Consider the following 20,486-nt stretch of genomic DNA (forward strand, 5'->3'; position numbering starts at 1 on the left):
GTAACCGATTAATCAAGAACTAATTTCAATGATTATTGGAGAAATAGGAGTTTTTAAAAAGGACTTAACTGAACAAAAACAAACTATGCATAGACAAAAATGCTTTACTGGAAAAGGAAAAAGTGGGAAGCCTTTAAAAAGATGTTAAAAACACTGTGTAGCAAAAAAAGCAGATAAATATCCATGAGACTATTTCTTACTCTATGAGATCAGCTAAATCATTTTATGATTGATCATCATGCAAATTGCCAATTAATCATTGTTGATGTACTGAATATATATATTTATATATTATACACAAATATATTATATATAAAGTTAAAGTCATGACAAACCTCTATATGAGAGTATTATTTAATATTATTTTGCAAGCTGTTTAAATTTCAATAAAGGCTTTCTAGTTCTCTATGCTCATTCCCAACACGGGTGATTAACATCTGTCAAGTTACCGCATCGGGTTTCTTGTCAATCATCGCTGATATCCAATTACGTTGTCCTAATGTATAGCCCTAGCAGTACTATGTTACCTTCCATTCACTCTCTGTCAGGTCTCTGCTCTGCCACAGCTCGATCTCAGCGTCAGTGAGGCCCAGATCTCTCAAGCTGGCCAGCTCCTTCTCTCCATCCTGCAGTGCCTGGAACTGGGCCAGGCTGCGCACTCCCGCTGCCTGCTCACCAAAGGGCTTGTACAGGGCAGCTGGGGCGAAGCATTTTTTCTTGGCTACACAACTGCAGGAACAAGACAAGGACCGCTTTATGGTCTACATCCAACCACAGTCATTAGTCATGATTACATGTACATGCTGAGCAAGTTCTTTACCACTATATATCATTTGCTTTAGCTCCATTTTAAATTTATACACAAAGACCAAAGCCATAAACAAGTGAAACAGCTCCCGCTGTTCCTGCTGTTCCAGCTGCTCTAGCTTGCTCCAAATGTCAGTAAACACTTCTAATTCTAGACCTTCTAAATGTAATAAAATCACACTAGCTGTAAATGTCAGTAAACAACTTCTGATTGTGTACCCCATGAACATGTCTCTTGGTGCAGTCATAGTAATTGTGGTAATAGGAATGCCAGAGTTACCGGTCTACGTTAACATCTGTATCCAGCTGCTGGAGCAGTAGGCTGTGGAGCTGCCGCTGCCCCTCCGTTTCCTGCTCCTCAGGAACTGGACCTTCATCACACACTTGACGCGTGACCCTGCAGAAGAGCCGACAACATTAGGATGCTCGTGTTTGCAAGTGGTTCATACTAAAAATCTATAACCAAACGATTCAATTCTATTGAAATCCATTAGGAAATTATTTAGTGCATGATGAAATCTCAAATTTGTCCACAATTTGATTCAAGCAGTTTATTCTGAATAATAAATACTTTCTAGTACAAGTGCTTAAATGAATCAATGAATAGCACACATACTTGAATAAATCAATGAACAGTAAATAATAAATACTTCGTCCCACTTTACATTAAGTGTCTCTAATAACTGTGTAGTTACACACGAATAACATATGCAACAACACTGTAACTACTGATGATTTGGTTAATGTTAAAGATGGACTACAGAAATACATCCTATGTAATTACACGTTATCAACTGCAGTTTTGCCTCATGTAATTACTCAAGTGTATATTTTACACAGGAACTTTCCTGTAGTGTCTGTAGTGTAGTGTTAAAGTTAAACTTTAAAATAAATGGACAGTTCCTTTGTAGTTATTATACAGGTACTGTGTAATAATGGAGTGGTAATATAGAAATTGCATTGGGAGCAATACATTTAATTAATGTCATAAAAGTTACATTTTAGGACAAGGGGACATCTGCTGTACTGTCATATATACATAGATAATGGCTTAAAGTTGAAACTGGTTGCAATGTCACAGCACTAGCAACATAAATACTAGCTAAATGTTAGGAAAGCTGGCAGATACAGTGTAAGTAATGTCTTGAGTAAGTTATTATAAACTTCCTTTTACTGCTGGGGGAAAAAAAACTTCTAAAGCTGCTGTTCCAGTCTGATTAAGATATTAAGATACACTTGTGTAATGGAAAAATGAAGTTGATACACATGTTTAATTACCTAAGGTGTACGTCTGTAATCCATATGTGGCAGTGACTAGATCATGAGTTGTTACATAGTCGTTGCATATGTTGTTCACATGTAACTACACAGTTATTAGAGACACTTAATATAAAGTGGGCCTAAATACTTTTACAAAAACAGTAAACACACAAGCGTTTCTAGATGAACTATTTACACAGTTCTGGGACAAAAAAACTTAAACTGAGGGACAGTAAAAAATAAATGGGATTTTACATTTGAAACCAATCAGAAGATTGACCTTGAGCACCGGCTTTACTGAAAATTTGATTACTGTTTTCACTATGAATGATGCATGATTAAATCGGAATTGGCAGATTTTTGCTTTAAACACGCAATCGGCAGTTGGCTAATGCATTCTTTTTATTTTGGCTGATGTGTCTTGCAATTTTGTGATGTAAATAACATGAGGCAGGGCTACTTGTGCTGTATTTGAATGTTCCAGTTACACCTATACTAAAATGCTGTAACATGCAGCCAAAATGTAATATCACAACACTTCAAGAAGTTTTCTCTATACACGTTATGCCATAATGATTGCATTGTTAGCTATGTATTTCTTTCTGTGAGGTAGTAGAGTGTTTGAGTAGTTTGATCATAATAGTCTACTTTTAGATGTTCATTTCAAGCACAGTGCTTCAATTAAAAAAAAAAAGCTCATTTTAAAGCTTAGTCATTTTTAAAGAAGAAATATTGGTATCAGCTGGTAATCAAGGTTTTAATATCAGCATCAGTATAGGAAAAGAAAGAGTGATATTATGCCATATCTGATCACAACATCTCAAAATCTATGTAGTTAAACTGCCATCTTCAGCTGCACTTTTACCCCCTTAGTACATAAAAAATATCAATACTTAGAGACTAACATGCTAAAGGACTGTAACCAACTGAAAGTGTCTCGCCAATGACTTTAAAATGAACTTCCCTCTTAAAATGACTCTCTAAAACAGATCTGAAACCTCTCAGTTTTAGTTTTTAGGAGTTGCCCAATTTATACTGTCATTTAAGCACTTAGTGCCCTGTTTCTAGTACAGTTTGATACATTTCTCAACCATTACCCAATGACAGGAGATAATCATAGTATTTTAGACAAATGGGAGTGGACCCTGACACACCTGCCTCACCTGTCTTCATGACGCTCACACACCCACTGACTAACTGACAGGATGAATACCGTATAAGTCATGCAGATCTGCTCTGACATGCTAATTTTAAAAACCGTGTTCATACATATCAACCACCCAGAGAGTACTGCAGTCCTGCCTATGGGTTCATATGTGCTTATGTAACTTTAAAACTCAAGTAACTACTCTCAGCCTACCATTCGAAGCGAGCAGCTCAACAGAATTATTACAAATTTCACATTAATGCCTATATGAAAAAGAATACTCCAGGAGCAGCTAATGAAGTTTCCCACACTTCAGGGTAGAAGGAATAGGCCCTATTTGGCCTAAATTGCTGCTCAACTTACGGCCATAATAATACAATGAGATGTCACAATGCAGTGTCTCCACTCAGTAAGGTTGCATGTAAGCTTGGATGATAATATGAATTGAGACAAACAATTATTGTCTGAAGAATCACTGTCATAAATGAACTAAACACGATCCCAAATCAGTTACACAGTAACTAAACTGGGTCTGGTTTGTAGCAGGGGAGAGACAAATCAACTGACTGGCAAAATCAACAAAGTGACATTCTTTTTCTGGACAAGTTCATCCACTTTACTCTCTGCCAAACACTTTTAGTTTCGTTTCCACATTCCCCAGCATACAAAGGGAACAGTGAAATAAGGGCAAGGGAATGGTTATGATAGAAACCAGGGGTTACAATATCTACAATAAGACAGGGCAATATGACATTATTAATCTTCATCATGATAAATCACATAATGTAAAAACACATTACAGTACTTAAAAACACTTCTCAACTGCATGTTTCGATTTTAAAAAAGCATAATTAGCCCTGTTTATTGTACTTAGTACACCACAGTATGTAAAATGTTGAATAGAAATCATTGTATTCACAGTATTTTATGGTATTTTTAAATGTGGCACTATTTTGTCATTTCCAACTTTTCAGATTTGTCAAAAATAAATGTATATTGTGACATATCATGTATTGTGATTTTTTCCATTTCGCCCAGCTTTAATCTATAACACAAATATGGCCATTTTATTTATTATTTAAAACAACCAGTAAATGTACGTCTTTTAATATGTAATACGTAATGCAGTAAAATAGAATTTAATCAGAAAAAGATCTTTGGGAACTTTCTTGCCTTACAACACCCTGCATATATTTCCTTACCATGCATGAACTTGCATTTTAATGCAAAAAAAAATAAAATGCATTTAAGACCAAAAGCTTTTCATAGGACTATCATAAAACAAGATATCAGGCATCAGGCAGTGTATTCATAACCATTTTTTGTAATAACTTTCTGTGAGGGAGCTTTTAGAGGCAGTAAACTCTTCAGATGTCACTGTCAACAATTCTGACTGTGTGAATTTCTCTAGAATGGAGCATTTCACAATAAACCACTCAGAATGACTTTGTTTGCATCTTTTAAGTTCCTCTTTAAAGTGATGCCATAGAAGAAGCACTTCTGGTTCCCAAAAGAACCTTTCAATTGACGGTCCATTGAAGAGCCACTTTTGTAATTGACGTGTGAGTGTCAAGAACCTCTGCACAATGTTTTTTCTTAGAACTGTACTGTTGTGTGCAAAAGTTTGAGAAGTTTATAAGTGAAAATAAGCTAAAATATCCTCTACAGAGAACACACTTCTGCGCATTTCAATGCACAGTTACTGTTTATTTGCTGAATTTAACACATTTGAAAAATGCACAAAAGATAAGGTACACTTCACATTATACATACATCAACATTAACATGACCAACATTAAGACCACCTCCTTGTTTCTACGCTCATTGTCCACTTTATCAGCTCCACTTACCATATAGGTGCACTTTGTACTTCTACAATTACAGACTGCAGTCCATCTGTTTCTCTGCATACTTTGTTAGCCCACTTTTACCCTGTTCTTCAGTGGTCAGGACTGCAGTAACACTGACATGGTGGTCGTGTGTTAGTGTGTGTTGTGCTGGTACGAATGGATCAAACACAGCAGTGCTGCTGGAGTTTTTAAGCACCACTCACTGTCCACTCTATTAGACACTCCAACCTTGTCAGTCCACCTCGTAGATGTAAAGTCAGAGATGATAGCTCATCTGCTGCTGCACAGTTTGTGTTGGTCATCCTCTAGTCCTTCATCAGTGGTCACAGGACGCTGCCCACAGGACGCTGTTGGCTGGATATTTTTGGTTGGTGGACTATTCTCAGTCCAGCAGTGACACTGAGGTGTTTAAAAACTCCAGCAGCACTGCTGTGTCTGATCCACTCAGACCAGCGCAACAAACACTAACACACCACCAACACGTCAGTGTCACTGCAATGCTGATCCACCACCCAAATAGTACCTGCTCTGTGAGGGTCTATTGGGGTCCTGACCACTGAAGAACAGGGTAAAAGGGGGCTAACAAAGTATGCAGAGAAACAGATGGACTACAGTCTGTAATTGTAGAACTACAAAGTGCACCTATACAGGGTGTCCCAAAAAAATTGACATCATCTAATAACATAGCCAATTCTCCCTCAAATGATCTCAAATTTTAACAAAATGTGTAAAAACTAACCAAGTTTAATTTTTAATGTTTTTTTCAGGTTGAAGAATGGCGTTCACTAGAAATGAAAAGGCATTTTGTGTGTTAGAATTTGCTCGAACACAGTCGTGCAGCGTGCATTTTCTGGAAAGCAGATTTGGACATGGCACAAAAAATTCAAAGAGGAAGGCTGTCTGTGCAGGGCAAAGGGATCTGGACAACCATCAGTATCGAAAGATATTACATTTGTGAAGCTAAAATCTACATCCCTCTTAATTTCTTGTTCGAATTTTGATAAATAAATCTCGTATTGTTCAACATGAAGCCTACTTAATTTTGTTTGCCCAGGACATGTAGTTACTCAGATATTCACATCTCAAATGATGTCAATTTTTTGGGACACTCTGTAGTAAGTGGAGCTGATAAAATGGACAATGAGCGTAGAAACAATGAGGTGGTCATAATGTTATGTCTGATCGGTGTGTATACATATATATATATATACATACACACACACATATATGTATATTTTCCCCCCAATAAGTGTTCAAACTTATGACTGTGTGTCATTGAAAATACATAAATTAATAACATCTGGTTAAGTATTGAAAGTTTAATGAAAATAGTCTGCATACTTTATCTAGTCCTAATCAGCTAATCAGCACATCCTTTATATTTCCAGAAAGCAAATATTTCATCAGCACATTTGATGCACATGAGTAATTCAAGTCTATGCGGTAAGTCAAAACATCTACGCGTATTTGTTTTACATTCCACATTTTTGTTTTTAAAGTCATTAATCAGTGAAAGTAATAACAGATGCAGTACTAAGCTACTTGCTGATGTTTTAGCCACATGTCATAACTCTGTTGAGCAGTTCAATAAACCAGTGGACACAGAGATATAATACTGTGCCCTATTAAAAGTTTAAAAAGATGGCAATCCTATCGCTTGACCTAAACTCTTCACAGCACTGCACAGAATACTTAAAGCAGGCAACAAAAGTAAGAGCATTTAGATTAACAATCTGGAAGAGATCAGAAGAAACAGAAGGAATGAAAATGAAGAGGCAATTCTTCGACATTATCTTGCTTTCTCTACAAAAGTACCCACTGACATTTACAGAATTTCAAGTAATGTCTGTTTGTTTTTTTTAATGTTTTTGTTTCTCTCAGGTCTGTGGTATGTTTACATTGTTTTGCAAAGATTACTCCTTTTACTGGCATATTTACAAATATAAACAAATGATTTATAGTGTTTAAAGGGCCCATATAATGGAAAATCAAATTTCAATGTTTTGATTTTTTTAAATAAGATAGTTTAATGTAGTAAATAAACAGTTACTCCCCAGTCCATACAACCCATGTACGGAAATTAAGCTGTAAAAACTGTCCATTTTGAAGTCATTGTTTTTGTGGTGTCACGAAAATCACTGCATTTACATATACCAGCCTACTAAGTATACAACAGTTTAGCAATGCCGGTTCACTCTGAAGTTATAAGGTGTGTTTCAGCCCAGACTGCTCTCTGAATGGGGCACAATAAATGGCAGCTAAACAGAACAGAGCTAATTTACATATAATCAGTCTTAAGGACATAGTAACAAAAAAGCCTGTTTAATTCTAAGGGATAAAGAGAGGTGGGACAATGGTCATGTGAAAATGAATTATGACTTTTTGGTACATAAGACCACAGAAGACTAATGAAACAAAAATATAGTATGTGCTTCTTAAAGTCATTTAAAATTTAGTGAAGGTACAACTGCTTCAGTTATTCCTGACCGTGGCTCTAACTATGGTGTTAGGTATTCTCCTATTAAATATTAAATGCTCCCTGTGTGTCTCACATCCACTGCAGTTCCATGGTTCCACTTTCATGGAAATGTGCCATTTTGAACGAATATCATCATGTTTTAGTTTGTATAAAATATAAGGTTTTCACAGGGAACTCTGGATTTCACAAAGCAGTAAAGCACTGATTATCTTGGCTATATTTCTTATATGCTAGATTGTCATGCTCCAGCTGGATAGCTAGGTTCTCTCAAAATGCACACTGCATGACAAAATACACAGTTCTGTGTATTTAGACGGTGGGTAGGATTATATTAGATTTCTTTATTTCCATTACTCATGTTAGAACTAAGAGTGGTTAGCGTGCTTAAACTTAAACCAAAATTTCATCCAGTAGTGGGGATAAGAACCAAACATCCAAAGTGTTTAATGCCTTAAAAATCTACCTCACAGAAAGTTATTACACAAGATGAATGAATACACTGCCTTTTGTAATCATCACTGTCTTTTTGTAAACATTTTTAATCATTAATTGTAGAGAGGTACATGCAGGGCATTGTTAGGCATTTTTCCCCATTTACCACTATTTTACCATAACCAAAATTACATTTAAACACACATCTCACGTGTAGGTTCACTGGTCATTTTGGAAAATAAATAAAATGGCTACATTTTACATTTACATTTGACATTGCGACCCCTGCCCAGATAGCAGACAGTTTTGTGCTGATTCTGCCTTTCCGTGTGTATTGGTTGTCTACCAGACAGATGTTAGGCATGCAGGCCAGAACAGTGCAAGATGCTGGGCAACTTCATACGGTTTTTCCTCGTGTCTATATTTCTGAGCCAATTCTGGTGTGAATGTTGTAGACCAACAGTGTAGTTGTTCCAGATTTAGGCCACATCCATTAGTTCTACTCACTTCATGGTGTGTGGGCCAGATCTGGGCCAATAACCCAGGCGTATACTGGGACAGAACAAACCCAAGCATGTGGTCCACAAGTGGGCCTGAACAAATTTTGCTAACTGGGTGGCTCAACACCACTGTAAAGAAAAAAAGCTGTTAAATTACGCTACAGAGCACCATTACCACGTCCACCACCATGATTAAATTAGGCCGTGTTTAATCTGTGGACCTGCCCTGCAACATTACTATAACGTTTCAATTACACTCCAACCACTGAATTTCTTAAGTTGAACCCGGATGAGAAATCTTGCTTCACGAACCCTCCAAAGCTGTCAGAAACTCTGAGTGTGTGTCTGAACGAAGAGTGGGAGTCTGTTACTCAAACACTCCGACTCTCAACTCGCCGCTAACTGTGCTGCATTACATGAAGACGCTTATATCTCATCTTCCGCACTGTACAGCGATATACATTACCCAGAAAATTATAATACGCAATATCTTTTCAGCAAATTTATCCACCAAGGCACAAAAACATTAAACACACACTATCACACATTTGCTTCTTACCGCTTCATGTTTCCCAAAACATGTCAACTTCCTCCCTTCAGCGGAAGTGTTCTTGTCGAAACAAAGGAGTCTGGGATATGTAGTTCAAGGCAGTTATGTGACGATAATACTACTACTACTACTAATAATAATAATAATTCCAAAATTGGTTTGTGAACTTAAGATATAGCTGTTATTCAGAAGCTCTAAAATTTTAATATTGATGCCAAATGCTGTAAGATTCTCATAAGAATCCCGTATAAATTCCCACAGAATCATTTTCAAGGGTCTCTCTTTCTAAAATTTTGTAAATTTATACATTTATTATAGTTTACCACAGGATGCTGCACAAGTATTATAGGACAGCAATATTATACAGAAATAAAAATATTATAGACTTATAAAATACTGTAGAAATCTTATAGTTTCTTATTGTATTGCTAAGTTAGAAAAATGGAAAAAATCTATTAAAGGCTGCTTGAAAAGTAGGTATCTGGATTTCAAATGACAGTAAAACACAACCATTGTAGAAAAGTGTGGCATTGACACCCATCACCCTTTCCTACCCCACCCCCTAAATACCAGACGCACACACACTGAATATTCAGAAAGGAGTGCCTTCTGACAATCACTGCTGTCGAATGCATTTGCACCTGCAAAGGGTCTTTTGTAATGCACAGCACTACTGATGCTTTTGCATGAGTGTGATTTTGTTTCTGAAAGTCACTTAAACTGAAGAGAAATAACACACATTGACTCTGAAACACTCTAACATAATGTTTTCTATCTCGGCTCTCTGATAGTGCTGGGCAACAAAACATACATGCTGGTATACTGTGATATTATTTTTTAGTTTTAGCAATATTTTTAGTGATAAATTTTTTTTTACATAACTTGTATTATATCCATGATATATTGTCCATAATATTGTAAAATTGTATTTTATTTATGTAATGTTGATAATGTAAACAGTGGCACATATGAGAAATATATAATTTTTTATTTGGGTACCATTTTTCTTTCTGCATGCACCTCTCTGCCATTAAAGATTAAAAAAAATGAGTCCAAAACCTTTAAAAAAACATAAATCAATGTCTGAAGCCTCAGGCAATGTATTCATAATCATATATGAGGTAGCTTTTAGAGGCATTAAAGAGGAAAATTTCCCAAATTTCTCCATAAGCCAACTGTTAAGATGTAAACAAAGTCACTCAGATCATTCCCACTGGTAGTGATAGGAACCTGACATCTAATGCCTCAATAAGCTTGCTCTATGATAGTTATGAGATAATCATTTGGGTACTTTTTAAAATCCATTCATGCTGGACAGACACATGTAGGGCATTTTATGGCAAAGTAGTCAGTCCCCAAAGAAAACGTTTTCCCTCCCACTATTTTACCATCATCAACATTACATACACACACTCAGAAGACTTGTGTAGGTTCACTGGTGGGTTCTGATAGTTAATAAAATGGCTAGATTTGTGTAGACACCATGGCCTCTGGTTCCTATCACCACCACTGTAAAAAAAAAAAAAAAAATCAGAATTGGTATACTGCTGTATAACATTGTTTACATCTCAGTGATTGAATTATGCACACATTTTCTCCACGTCTGGCTCCTAAAAACAGCCTATGTAAAAAGTAAAAAAAATAAGGTTTCCTTTCTGGAAATGTGCTTTCTGCCTGGCTCATGTTTACAGTGCTGAGTAAGACTCCTTCTGATGTAATGTTAAGAGAAGAAAAAACAGCTCCTATGTAACTAAGGTTTATATTACATTATTTTGGCTCAGAGTGACGGTACTTTATTAATGCAAACCTAACGTATCATCTGATACCGTAACACCGTGATATATTTGGAGAGTATCGTGATATTGTACTGTTCATCGGTATCGCTCAGCTCTGCTTTCAGGTGCAGGGAAGCGGCTGGCAGTCGAGAAAGCGAGAGGACATCCGGTACGTGCTGACGTCAGTAGGTGAGGCGGCAGGGTGTGTTCAGTAAACCGTGCAGAGACAGAAAACAGAGACGAGAACAAAAACATGGCGAAGATATTGAAAAGCTGCGAGCAGGGGAAGGCTGCGCTGGGCAGAGTCGGGCTCCGCTGTTGCTGCTGCTGCTGGTTCGAGCAGCTCTGCAGGCTCTGACTGACGGCGCGGAGGGGTGGGGACGCAGGGTGGGGTCAGAGGCAGGGGAGAGGCGGAGGAGAGACGGAGAGCCTGAGAGCCCAGCCCTGAACACGGCAACAACACGCACTCACACTCAAAGACGCTCGGGGGGGAGCAAAGAGGATTTTTTCGACGCCGGGGACATGATTCGTAGGACTCGCTGAGGCGAAGACCTTCACCTTTTCTCCAAAAAACTGATCCGAAAGGTGGAAAACTGCCGTCGACATTACTATTATTGAAACACACCCTGCCCGAGCGACCCCCCCTCCACTCCACCCCTTTTTAACACCGCACCCGCTTAGCTACCGAGATGCACACGGAGACTCGAAATAAGAAAGTAAGTCCATTTTTATTAACCGTTATTGACTTGTCAGAGCACCACAGCCAGCCGCGGCTCGCTTCCGGCCCGGCTGAAATTTCAGCCGTTTCTGTGCTAAAGAAATTCTGTCAACAAACCGAACTAACGTTAGCGCTCCCTCCTTCCTGCAGGGCTGTTACCGACTTCGCTAGCGGCCGGTCCGAATAGCCTGAGTTGTAGCTGGGCGAAGCGGTGAGGTGGCTCGGGCTAGTGAGCCCGGTGACTGTGCTAGCCGGGTCAGAGCAGCTGCAGCTCAGTGACTTTACCGTAACGCTCCCGTTAGCTCCAGCCAGCCTATTCTCTCCTGTCCGTTAGCCTAAACACATCCTGCGCAAAGTTAGAGAAAGCGGCCAACTCTTTAACGAAGTTTCCTACTCAGCGAAGCCGGTGTCGGCGAACTGTAAGGTTTGAACAAGGTTGTGCACGACTGATCCTCATCCTCTCCTTCTCGAAGCAGATTTTGAAGTGGTCAATGCGAGGCAGGAAGGAAACACAGCGAATGCAGCTAGCTAGTAAGACACCATCTTAGTTTCTTAAAGCGACAGGGACCTTAGCGGAGTAGAGGAAATGTACAGGTCTGTGGTGTGTGGGCAGGTATTGCACTTTTGCATCTTCCTTTTGTTTCTCTCGGGCTTCTTTGGCATTTAGACTTGCCGAGGTGAAACCAAGCAGTTGGCTGTCTCCTCATTTCCTGTTGTTTGTTGTTTTAGGAGAAGATTGTCTGCAGAATGGCATGTGTGGGCCCTGTTTAAAGTCTGTGAAGGTTTTCAGTCATTCTGGTCACTGAATTTTGTGATAGTGAGTCAAGGTGACTGGACATGTGGTATAGCATAAGGCCTGTAGCCATGACTTACTAATACAAGATGCTAAAAGTCAAGACTGCCTTGTTCAACTGTCAAAGGTGTGCTGTGATATGGGTTTGGCAGGGCATCACATGCATGCAGAGGATTTGCATGTCTTAAATTAATAAATAATGCATGGCAGTTGTGGCCTGTATGGTGGCATTAATATCTCCTGACAAGTTGGTTAGCAAAGCCGCATTTATCTTAACCCACCTTCTATTGTGCAGATCACAGTTAAGGTAGGGCTGTGTACCATAACAACCAAACGGGTATTTGTTTTGTTACTGTTCTAAGTGCAACACCCTTAGTCTTATTAAAATAGGCTGGTTTCAGGGGTGTAATCTATAAGCAGATTCTGAGCACACATGCTTGAGTGGAGACGCTGCAGCAGGACCTGACATTGGTGGAGCCGGGGAGGTGAGTGGAGTGAGGTACTGCCATTGGAGGAACTGGGAGTGCTCCTGCCTGGGCGTGCCCAACAGCTGGCAATCATTAACAAATGTGGACAAACTTTGGTCAAACTAGTTAAACACTCAGCGCCCGTCTGCTGGTCCCAACCCTTGGGTGTTGTCAGGGAGACATCGTGTTGGGGTGGCGTCACGGGTCGAAGTGTCTGCTGGCTGGCCCGGCAGGTTAAAGGCTTGTTATGAAGCGGGAGGCTGTTTTAGGCATTGAGACAGTTAGGGTCTGTCACTGTCCTAGAGTGGACAGCTATTTTTAGGAGGTGGGTGCCATGTCTTGTCTACAGTACCACTCTCTCTGGGTGTGACCGAGGTTATGTTTTTGTAGGGAGGTAACATTGCAGACTGAGGGCTTTAAACCACACCTTGCAGTTTCTCTCATTCTCCCTCCCTCCCTCAATCTATTTTGTTTACATCTTTTCACTGTCTCTACCACACCCCAATCTTATGCTCAAGCTTGACATCAACTGCATTCTTAAAAATAAAGGTTTCTTAGGAGTGATCCTGTAGAAGAACCACTGAAGAACCTTTCAGTGAGTGCTTCTATATAGGACCATTTATCTGTACCAATTAAAAGTTTTCCCTAGAACTGTACAATCAAGCCAAGAAGTATTTGCATGCGTTGTGTTAGCTGGGTTTCTGTATGGACCACTGCCCCACTCAATACTTTTACTCTGTGGGGTAGTAGTCAATCACTTAGACCCAACTAATCTGCTGACGCAGAAATATTTCAGCACAAAGTTTCCTGACTAAGTACCTTTAGACCTTTACCCCTTCTTAAATGCCTGACTGTTGTAGCCTACTGCTCCCTTTTCAGAGACTGCATGTGTAATAACATTGTGATTGGGGGCTGGTGGGAAAGCTTCATGTGTTTCAGGCTCCCTTGGTTGAAACAGTATTCTCAATATGTGTGAAAGTCAGGCCTGCCTTTTATGATCTGGTAATACCAAGTCATAAAAGATAAAAGCTTTTCACACATAGTTGAGTATAAAACCTTCTTACTTCCATGCAAAAGGGTAGTCTGTGGTCAATTTTTACACCTGCAGATCTAAAGTTATTGTTCGCTGCATAAGGCCACACTTGGTACTTTGAAGGTGCCTAGACCACATGAGTGTGTACATGGTTACAGTTGTCATAAACCATTACAGCTGTGATTCACTGTGGCCCATTTTGGCTGCATGATTGATGGACGCATGAAGAAAACATGAGGAATGGCATTATTGTAAAATGCATTCATTGACACCTTTGGAAACCTGTCAGGTTGCAAAGTAAAAGTTGTTTTCTGCTGCAGAATTTGAAACACTGGGGACTGTTGGCAGCCCCTGTTCTCCCTATTTCACCATGCCTCCTGCCTCACCATTTCACTCTGTTTGTTGTCATTGTAGTTTCTTTCCGAGGTACCTACTTCCTCTTTTAACCATCATCCCCACCATGATGGTTTCTCTAAATTCACCTTGCGGTCCTCATTACACTCTCAGTCTTAATAACCTGACACGGCCCTGTCTAGACTGGCCAGGTGAAGACACAGCTTTGTGGTCGGGTTCTTGGTGCTCTGTCCTTCAAGAGATCTTACAAATACCCTGAGCACTGAAACATTCTCAAAGTGAAACAAAAACTGTTGGAAATCTTTAAAGCAGGGCTGCTCAGTATATTGTTTCCAGTACTGCAGTATTTGGCCTTTGCCATTCTGATATTGCATGTGGAGATGATGCAATAATGCAAATGAGACCTCTAACAATTCATTAAATTTTGACCATCCTGACCAACCTAAAGGCCAGAGTACACAGACGGGACAAACATGAACAAGCCTAAACATTTGGTTGGTGTGCCATACCTGTGTTTGATTGTCGAAAGTCTCTAGAATTTTCTCTTTCCATTCACTCTGGTTCGTTTTACTGGTTCGTTATTTCTCTGAACATTCTAAGGACAACTGCAAACATTATAATGTTTGTGTTTTTTTTCGTTCTGGCCTTTAAACTCGAGATGTTTTTTATGGGTTTTATGAATCAAGGCATTCATGCATTCCAGCAAAAATAATCGAGAGTAAAGGCCAATCTTTAACCATGTCACGTCAAGGGTTTGCTGGTGTGTTTGTAACATATTGGAAGGTATAGCGCAATCACAAATGTAACTGTAGTGTGGTATTTTGTCCATGTGCAGTGAGGAACTGTACAGTTTATTGTAATTTGCTGCTATATTGAATTGGTTGTTATATCATTAGTAAGGATGCACAGATGTGGGCTGATGGCAATATCTGATATTTTTCATGTACGTATCTTCTGATGCTGATACAGACACTGAAACATGATCATCTATAGAATATAGAAACTTGGACTACATGTACCTCTATTAACATTACATTCCTGTTGAGTTCCAAATGCAGTAAAATCCAGATGTTTTAGCACAGCAGCTCAGGGTTGCCTGAACATTCTGCTCTTCTAGAGTACAGGAAATAAGTCATCAAATATCGGTTTAAAATATTGGTCAAATCTGAACATCTGTCCTGCAAATTATTTTAAGCTATTGTTTGCTGATACCAATATGGTTCTGAGATCATCGTGCATCCCTGATTTTTAGGCCATATGGTATCCTTCCCGTGAAAGTGCATAGGCACTGTAATGACTGACCCAAAAAAAACAGAATGCATTGCAAACCCATGACCAGTATGAAATATTGCCACTATCAAGTGGTCTGATGAAACAGCTGTAAGTGCTCTGTGATTGTGTACTGATGCGTAAAGTCTCTGATAATAGCTAATGATAACAGTTCTGTTTTTTGTCACAGCCCTCAGGTGCACAAGACTACACGTGTTTTTGCATGTGGGTGAGCTGCCGAGGTTGCAGCCTTCCTCAACATTCAGCTTTTGTTTAATAACTGGCTACCATTTTGGAGTAAACACATATCACTCGCTTTAGAAAGTGCAAACCCATGCAAGCCTTGGTGTGCAGCAGAGACAATGAAAACTGCAAAAATAAGTTGCATTAAACCGGAAAGGAATTTTTTGTTTGTAAGATGAAATGCGCAGATTTATGCAGCCAAATGGTGTTTATATTAAACCCACTTAAAATCAACAGTTAAAACGCTCCGTTGAGTGAGTTTTTCCTGTGAACTTTGCTAACAGTGGTGGTTGTTGAAAGAGCTTTATACGCCATTTTTCTTGAAAGTCTGTGTCGGGCCTGTGGTTCCTCACAGAGTGAAGAGTGGCTGAAGGCGGAAGTGATGAACATGCAGGAGATTTGATCAAGGGCTGTAGCGTTTACTTTGTAGGAGCTGCCTGAGGAGGGGTGTGTGTGTTTGAGTGTATGTGTGTATATATGGCCATGTTTTTTTTTGTTTTTTTTTCTGTTCAAAAGCTTGCTTCAGGCTGCAGGAAGTATGTGAGGGGTTAAATGAGCTTTTGCTGTGTTGTGTGGTTTAAAGGAAGTGTGTATTTTTCTACCCTCTTTCCCTGGTGTTGGAATGGGTGGGGATGGGTCTTGCATGGGTGGGGGCTGTAGAACTGAAAGCCTGTGTGATTGTGTGTAAGACTGTGTGTGTGTGTGTGTGTGTGTGTGTGTGTTGGGGGGCTGTGAGGATATTGTCCATGTCTCCCCAGATTAGAGGCGATGTGACAGAATGACCCCCTACCAATGCAGCACAATCATTAACCAGGGAAAGAATCTCGTCCCCATAGCAACCCCTGCAGTTCTGCCAAACTGGCTGCAATGGAAAAAAAAAGGGAGCGGAGGTGGAGGGGGTGGAGTGCTCAGGGGTGGAGAGGGTGTGTCTGAATATATGTATGTGTGTGTGTGTGTGTGTGTGTGTGTGTGTTGTGTGTGTGTGTGTGTGTGTGTGTGCAGCTATTGATGTTGGACGCAGCTACAGCAGCACACAGCTGAGTTTTTGAGACCAAGTGAGTTGCTAATTTAGATACAAATGCCGTTTGTGTGGCCTTTTCATATGAATGCAAGTTATTTTCACTGAGGCTGAAAGAATAGGGGTGTGCATATTTTAATAAGGCTGTAACGATACAGTCAGCTCACGATTTTATGCAATTGGGTCACGATTCAGTATTCTCGTGATGTTTTGAACAAATGAAGAAAATGATGTTTGTATCCACATTGTTAAATAATCTGCAGTGACTCTAGAGCTGGGAGGCAGGAGGAGTGTGGCACAAGACATGAACACACTGGACTGGGTTGTTGTGCAGTGCTGGTACACTGTCAGGAGAAGACAAAATAATACACAAGAAAGTGGCTGTTTAAAGTTTAAATAACCTTCACGTGATGTAAAGGTTCTATACCGCTTGAAGTTTTCTAGTGATGCACCAAAATGAAAATTCTAGGCTGAAACAGACACAATGCTTAGAAAACCAAAACAGAAAAAGCTGACAATAAATAACATTTACATAAAATAAACTTATTCAAATTAGTACAGTATGTAGGGTGCATATGCACTATGAAATCCAGTGTCCTCGACAGCAGAGAGCGGTTGGTCATCCAAGACAATGAAGTTCATTAGAGTTTTTTAGTTGTACTTTCACTTTGGCTCTGTAGTTTGTGAAATTTTTTGGTCATTTCAAAAACTAAGGCTACAGGTGATGTCAGCGTGCTCACAGGGACTTCCCCTTTTGCTTCTGTTTCGCTGTATTCTACGTATCGTGTGAGATGTTATGTTTTTCCAGTAGTATCAGACCTGTAGTTGAGAAGTTCTTGGGTGTTGTACCTCCTCTTCGTAGTCTGTGTGAACAGTGATTACCAGTTGCCTGTCTGATGTCTCTCGGAGAAACCGTGAAATAGTTGCACATGGTTGACATTTTTACTTCACTGCCGCTTATCTGCGCTGACTGGCACAGGAGAGCGAAGGGAACACAATCACTATTTCTCAATTTCATTAAAATTATTTATAAAGTCATTTAAACGAGTATATTTTGACAGTGTCTTGTGAGTCTTTTTAAAAGGGAATTTTACTCATTTTCTAAATTTCTGCAGAATGCAGTCGTTAAGATTGGGGTGGGTGATATAGCAAAAATATCATCACAATACTTAGAGATTTTCATGATACATAATGCATATCACAATATTTTCACACACAGTCACAGTACACTAGCAATGCCACATTTGAAAAAACAGCCATCAGAAACTCTGGGTACAGTGATCTTTATTCAGCACTTTAACTGGATTTGGTGCAGTGCTGTATGTAAACAGGACTAATTAGGTTCTCTCTGTAGTGAAACATGCAGTTCTTTGGTGTTGTTTAAATACCAGCAATAACCACAATATGTTCAGAAAAGCATATTGTGTATCATGATAATAAATTGTTCACAATAATGATAAAATATCATCATGTTGCCCAACTCTAGTTGAGATCTAAACTAAGTCATTCAGAATGGATTGATGTGAAATGGTTCATTGTAGAGAAACTTTAAAGATTTCTTTAAAGTGGCGGTGATAGTAACCAGGGGATGTGATGTCCGCAACGCAAATATAGCCATTTTATTTACTGTCCAAAACCGCCAGTGAACCTACACAAGTCTTCTGTGTTTTTATAAATAATGATGGTTATTGTCAACTAGTGGTACATCTGAAAAATAAGTTTTCTTTGGGGACTGTTTGTCCTTACAACACCTTGCATATTCTTCTCTGCCATGAATGGATGTTGAAAATGTGTTTTAGTCCACATTTAACATATCAAAACTATTGTAAGACAATGTTTCAGGCATCAGGTGAGGTTTTCATAACCATTTTGTGTAATAACTTTCTGAGGTAGCTTTTAGAGGCCTTAAACATCTTCAGTTCTCATTCAGATGAGAACTGAAAGTGTCATTTTTGACCACTTTCTTCCAAAAATTTCCAGTGGCCAAAATTTTGGTATTTTCCAGTTTTTTTATTCTAGAAAGGTTCAGCGAATCCAAAAGCCATTAGGCTTTTTTTGAGAAAAACAGGTGCTGTGCTCTTGGTTTGGCAAACTCGTGTGCTTTTATTTTTTCAGTCAGTAAAGATTCACATTTCTTTTTCACCTCTGTATTGTATCGTGGTGTAAAAACCACAGGGCATGTCATATCGAGACACTTGTGTATCGTCACGTTGCTGAACACCAAAAATGGTATGCTTCCCCTGCCACTGCTCTTCCATGGAAGTCAAATAGACTGTCTTCTCAGGTATGCACTCTGGGAATAGCAGCATGTGCCCCTATGCCTCTAAGGCTGACATCACCAGTTCTCTCTCTCTCTCTCTCTCTCTCTCTCTCTCTCTCTCTCTCTCTCTCTCTCTCTCTTCCTCTCTTTCTCTTTTTCTCACTTGCTCGCTGTCTCTTGCTTTTTCAGGATGATTTTTCTGCAGACAAGAGAGAGAGAACTCTCTCTCTCTCTCTTTCTCTCAGCGATAGAGGGGAAGAGAGAGAGAGAGAAAAACTTCCTTCCTGTCGTGGGTGCTAATCCGCCTCACAGTCAGTGAAGGGCTCGTTAAAAAGAACCCAAGCTAACAAATATGGTCTGTATAATATGTATAGGTTTTTATCATCCAGGAAAAGTTTGCATTATTGCTACAGGAATACAACCAGAAGTTCTTTGCTTTTGCACATTGGGGATTTAGGCAGAGGCTTTCACGCTTTTGTGTAACTTCTGAATTTAGGCCGTGTTGATGGAGTTCTGTACAGATGAGGTTTTGTTGGGGCCCAATAGTAGAACGCCTAAATAAGCGAGTGTGATATGGGAGTGCGTGTGTGAGGGAGGGGAGGCCTGTGGGAAGTAGCAGCAGGGTTTGCGTCAGTAGGGTGTGGTGAGATAAGAGCTTGCTGTCTCTGCTGTGGTGACTGTGCCAGCCATTTGGGAGACACTCCTAGGCGTGTATCTTTGTGTGTGTGTGTGTGTGTGTGTGTGTGTGTGTTTGTATGTTTGTCTTAGCATTTGTGTCCAATAAACTGTTGACTCCCAGCTGTCATCTCAGGGGCTGTTAAGTTTTGAAGTGCCGTGCCAGAGTGTTGATGGGATTTTAGTGCATAAGTGACAAACTGAAATGAAATACTGCCACCATTAAGAGTGGTCCCATGAGCCTTCTGTGTCTCCTCTGTCCCTGTGACTCAGCACGAGCGCTGTCACGGTACCAGAATTAAGGCCATGATGCCGATATCAAGTGTAATATTGCAAGATGTAACAATACAACATCGTATTGTATCTAATTGTATCACATCGGATCATATTGTATTGAGACTAGCATGCTAGCTTGTGGCTAATTTGTTAGATCAGGATGCTACAAAGCACAGTTTTTGTTTCAAATATTATACTTTCTTGTTCAATGCTCTAATAAATTTAAATTCCAAAAACCTGTTAACATAAGGCACAATTTCAGCCACTCTTTTTTTTGCTGTAATGAAAAATGCATTGAATTGAGACGCCACTGTACTGTAAAAAACTGAAATATGAATTTTGTAAATCATTAAACCCCTAGTGATGCTGCAGAATGCTTGATGATGTTTGATCTTTTTTAATCGCTACCAAACTTTTCAAATGTTATAGATTCTGCCCGTTTGCTTGAAATCAACACGTGCAGTTTGGTTCGCCTGTAGGCACAATACATCACTCTATTGGCCTATTTAATAGTATAGACCATAAGAGGTGAGTCCTAGTCAAGACCTGTCACGATCATTAAATATTAGCTGACAATTAA

At 39.4% G+C, this 20,486-nt stretch overlaps 2 protein-coding genes across 3 annotated transcripts in view; one reads left to right on the forward strand and one right to left on the reverse strand.

Annotated features, from left to right (window-relative positions):
* The window catches only part of rbm41 (RNA binding motif protein 41), a 32,036-nt gene extending 22,967 nt beyond the window's left edge, over positions 1–9,069 (reverse strand). For both annotated transcript variants that reach the window (XR_005008218.1, XM_036588072.1), the window contains exons 1-3: positions 9,035–9,069; positions 1,088–1,204; positions 528–729 (exon numbers count right to left, since the gene is read on the reverse strand). Coding sequence is in view for 1 of the 2 variants with exons in the window: in XM_036588072.1 (XP_036443965.1) it covers positions 528–729; positions 1,088–1,204; positions 9,035–9,042 (327 nt within the window). In the remaining variant the exon portion in view is untranslated. The remainder of the gene's footprint in view (positions 1–527; positions 730–1,087; positions 1,205–9,034) is intronic.
* A 1,941-nt stretch (positions 9,070–11,010) lies between these two features.
* The window catches only part of klf8 (Kruppel-like factor 8), a 39,942-nt gene continuing 30,466 nt past the window's right edge, over positions 11,011–20,486 (forward strand). The window contains exon 1 of the mRNA XM_036587630.1: positions 11,011–11,516. Coding sequence (XP_036443523.1) covers positions 11,490–11,516 — 27 coding nt within the window. The 5' untranslated portion in view covers positions 11,011–11,489. The remainder of the gene's footprint in view (positions 11,517–20,486) is intronic.

Source organism: Colossoma macropomum, unplaced genomic scaffold, assembly GCF_904425465.1.
Source record: "Colossoma macropomum unplaced genomic scaffold, Colossoma_macropomum, whole genome shotgun sequence".
Lineage (NCBI taxonomy): Eukaryota > Metazoa > Chordata > Actinopteri > Characiformes > Serrasalmidae > Colossoma > Colossoma macropomum.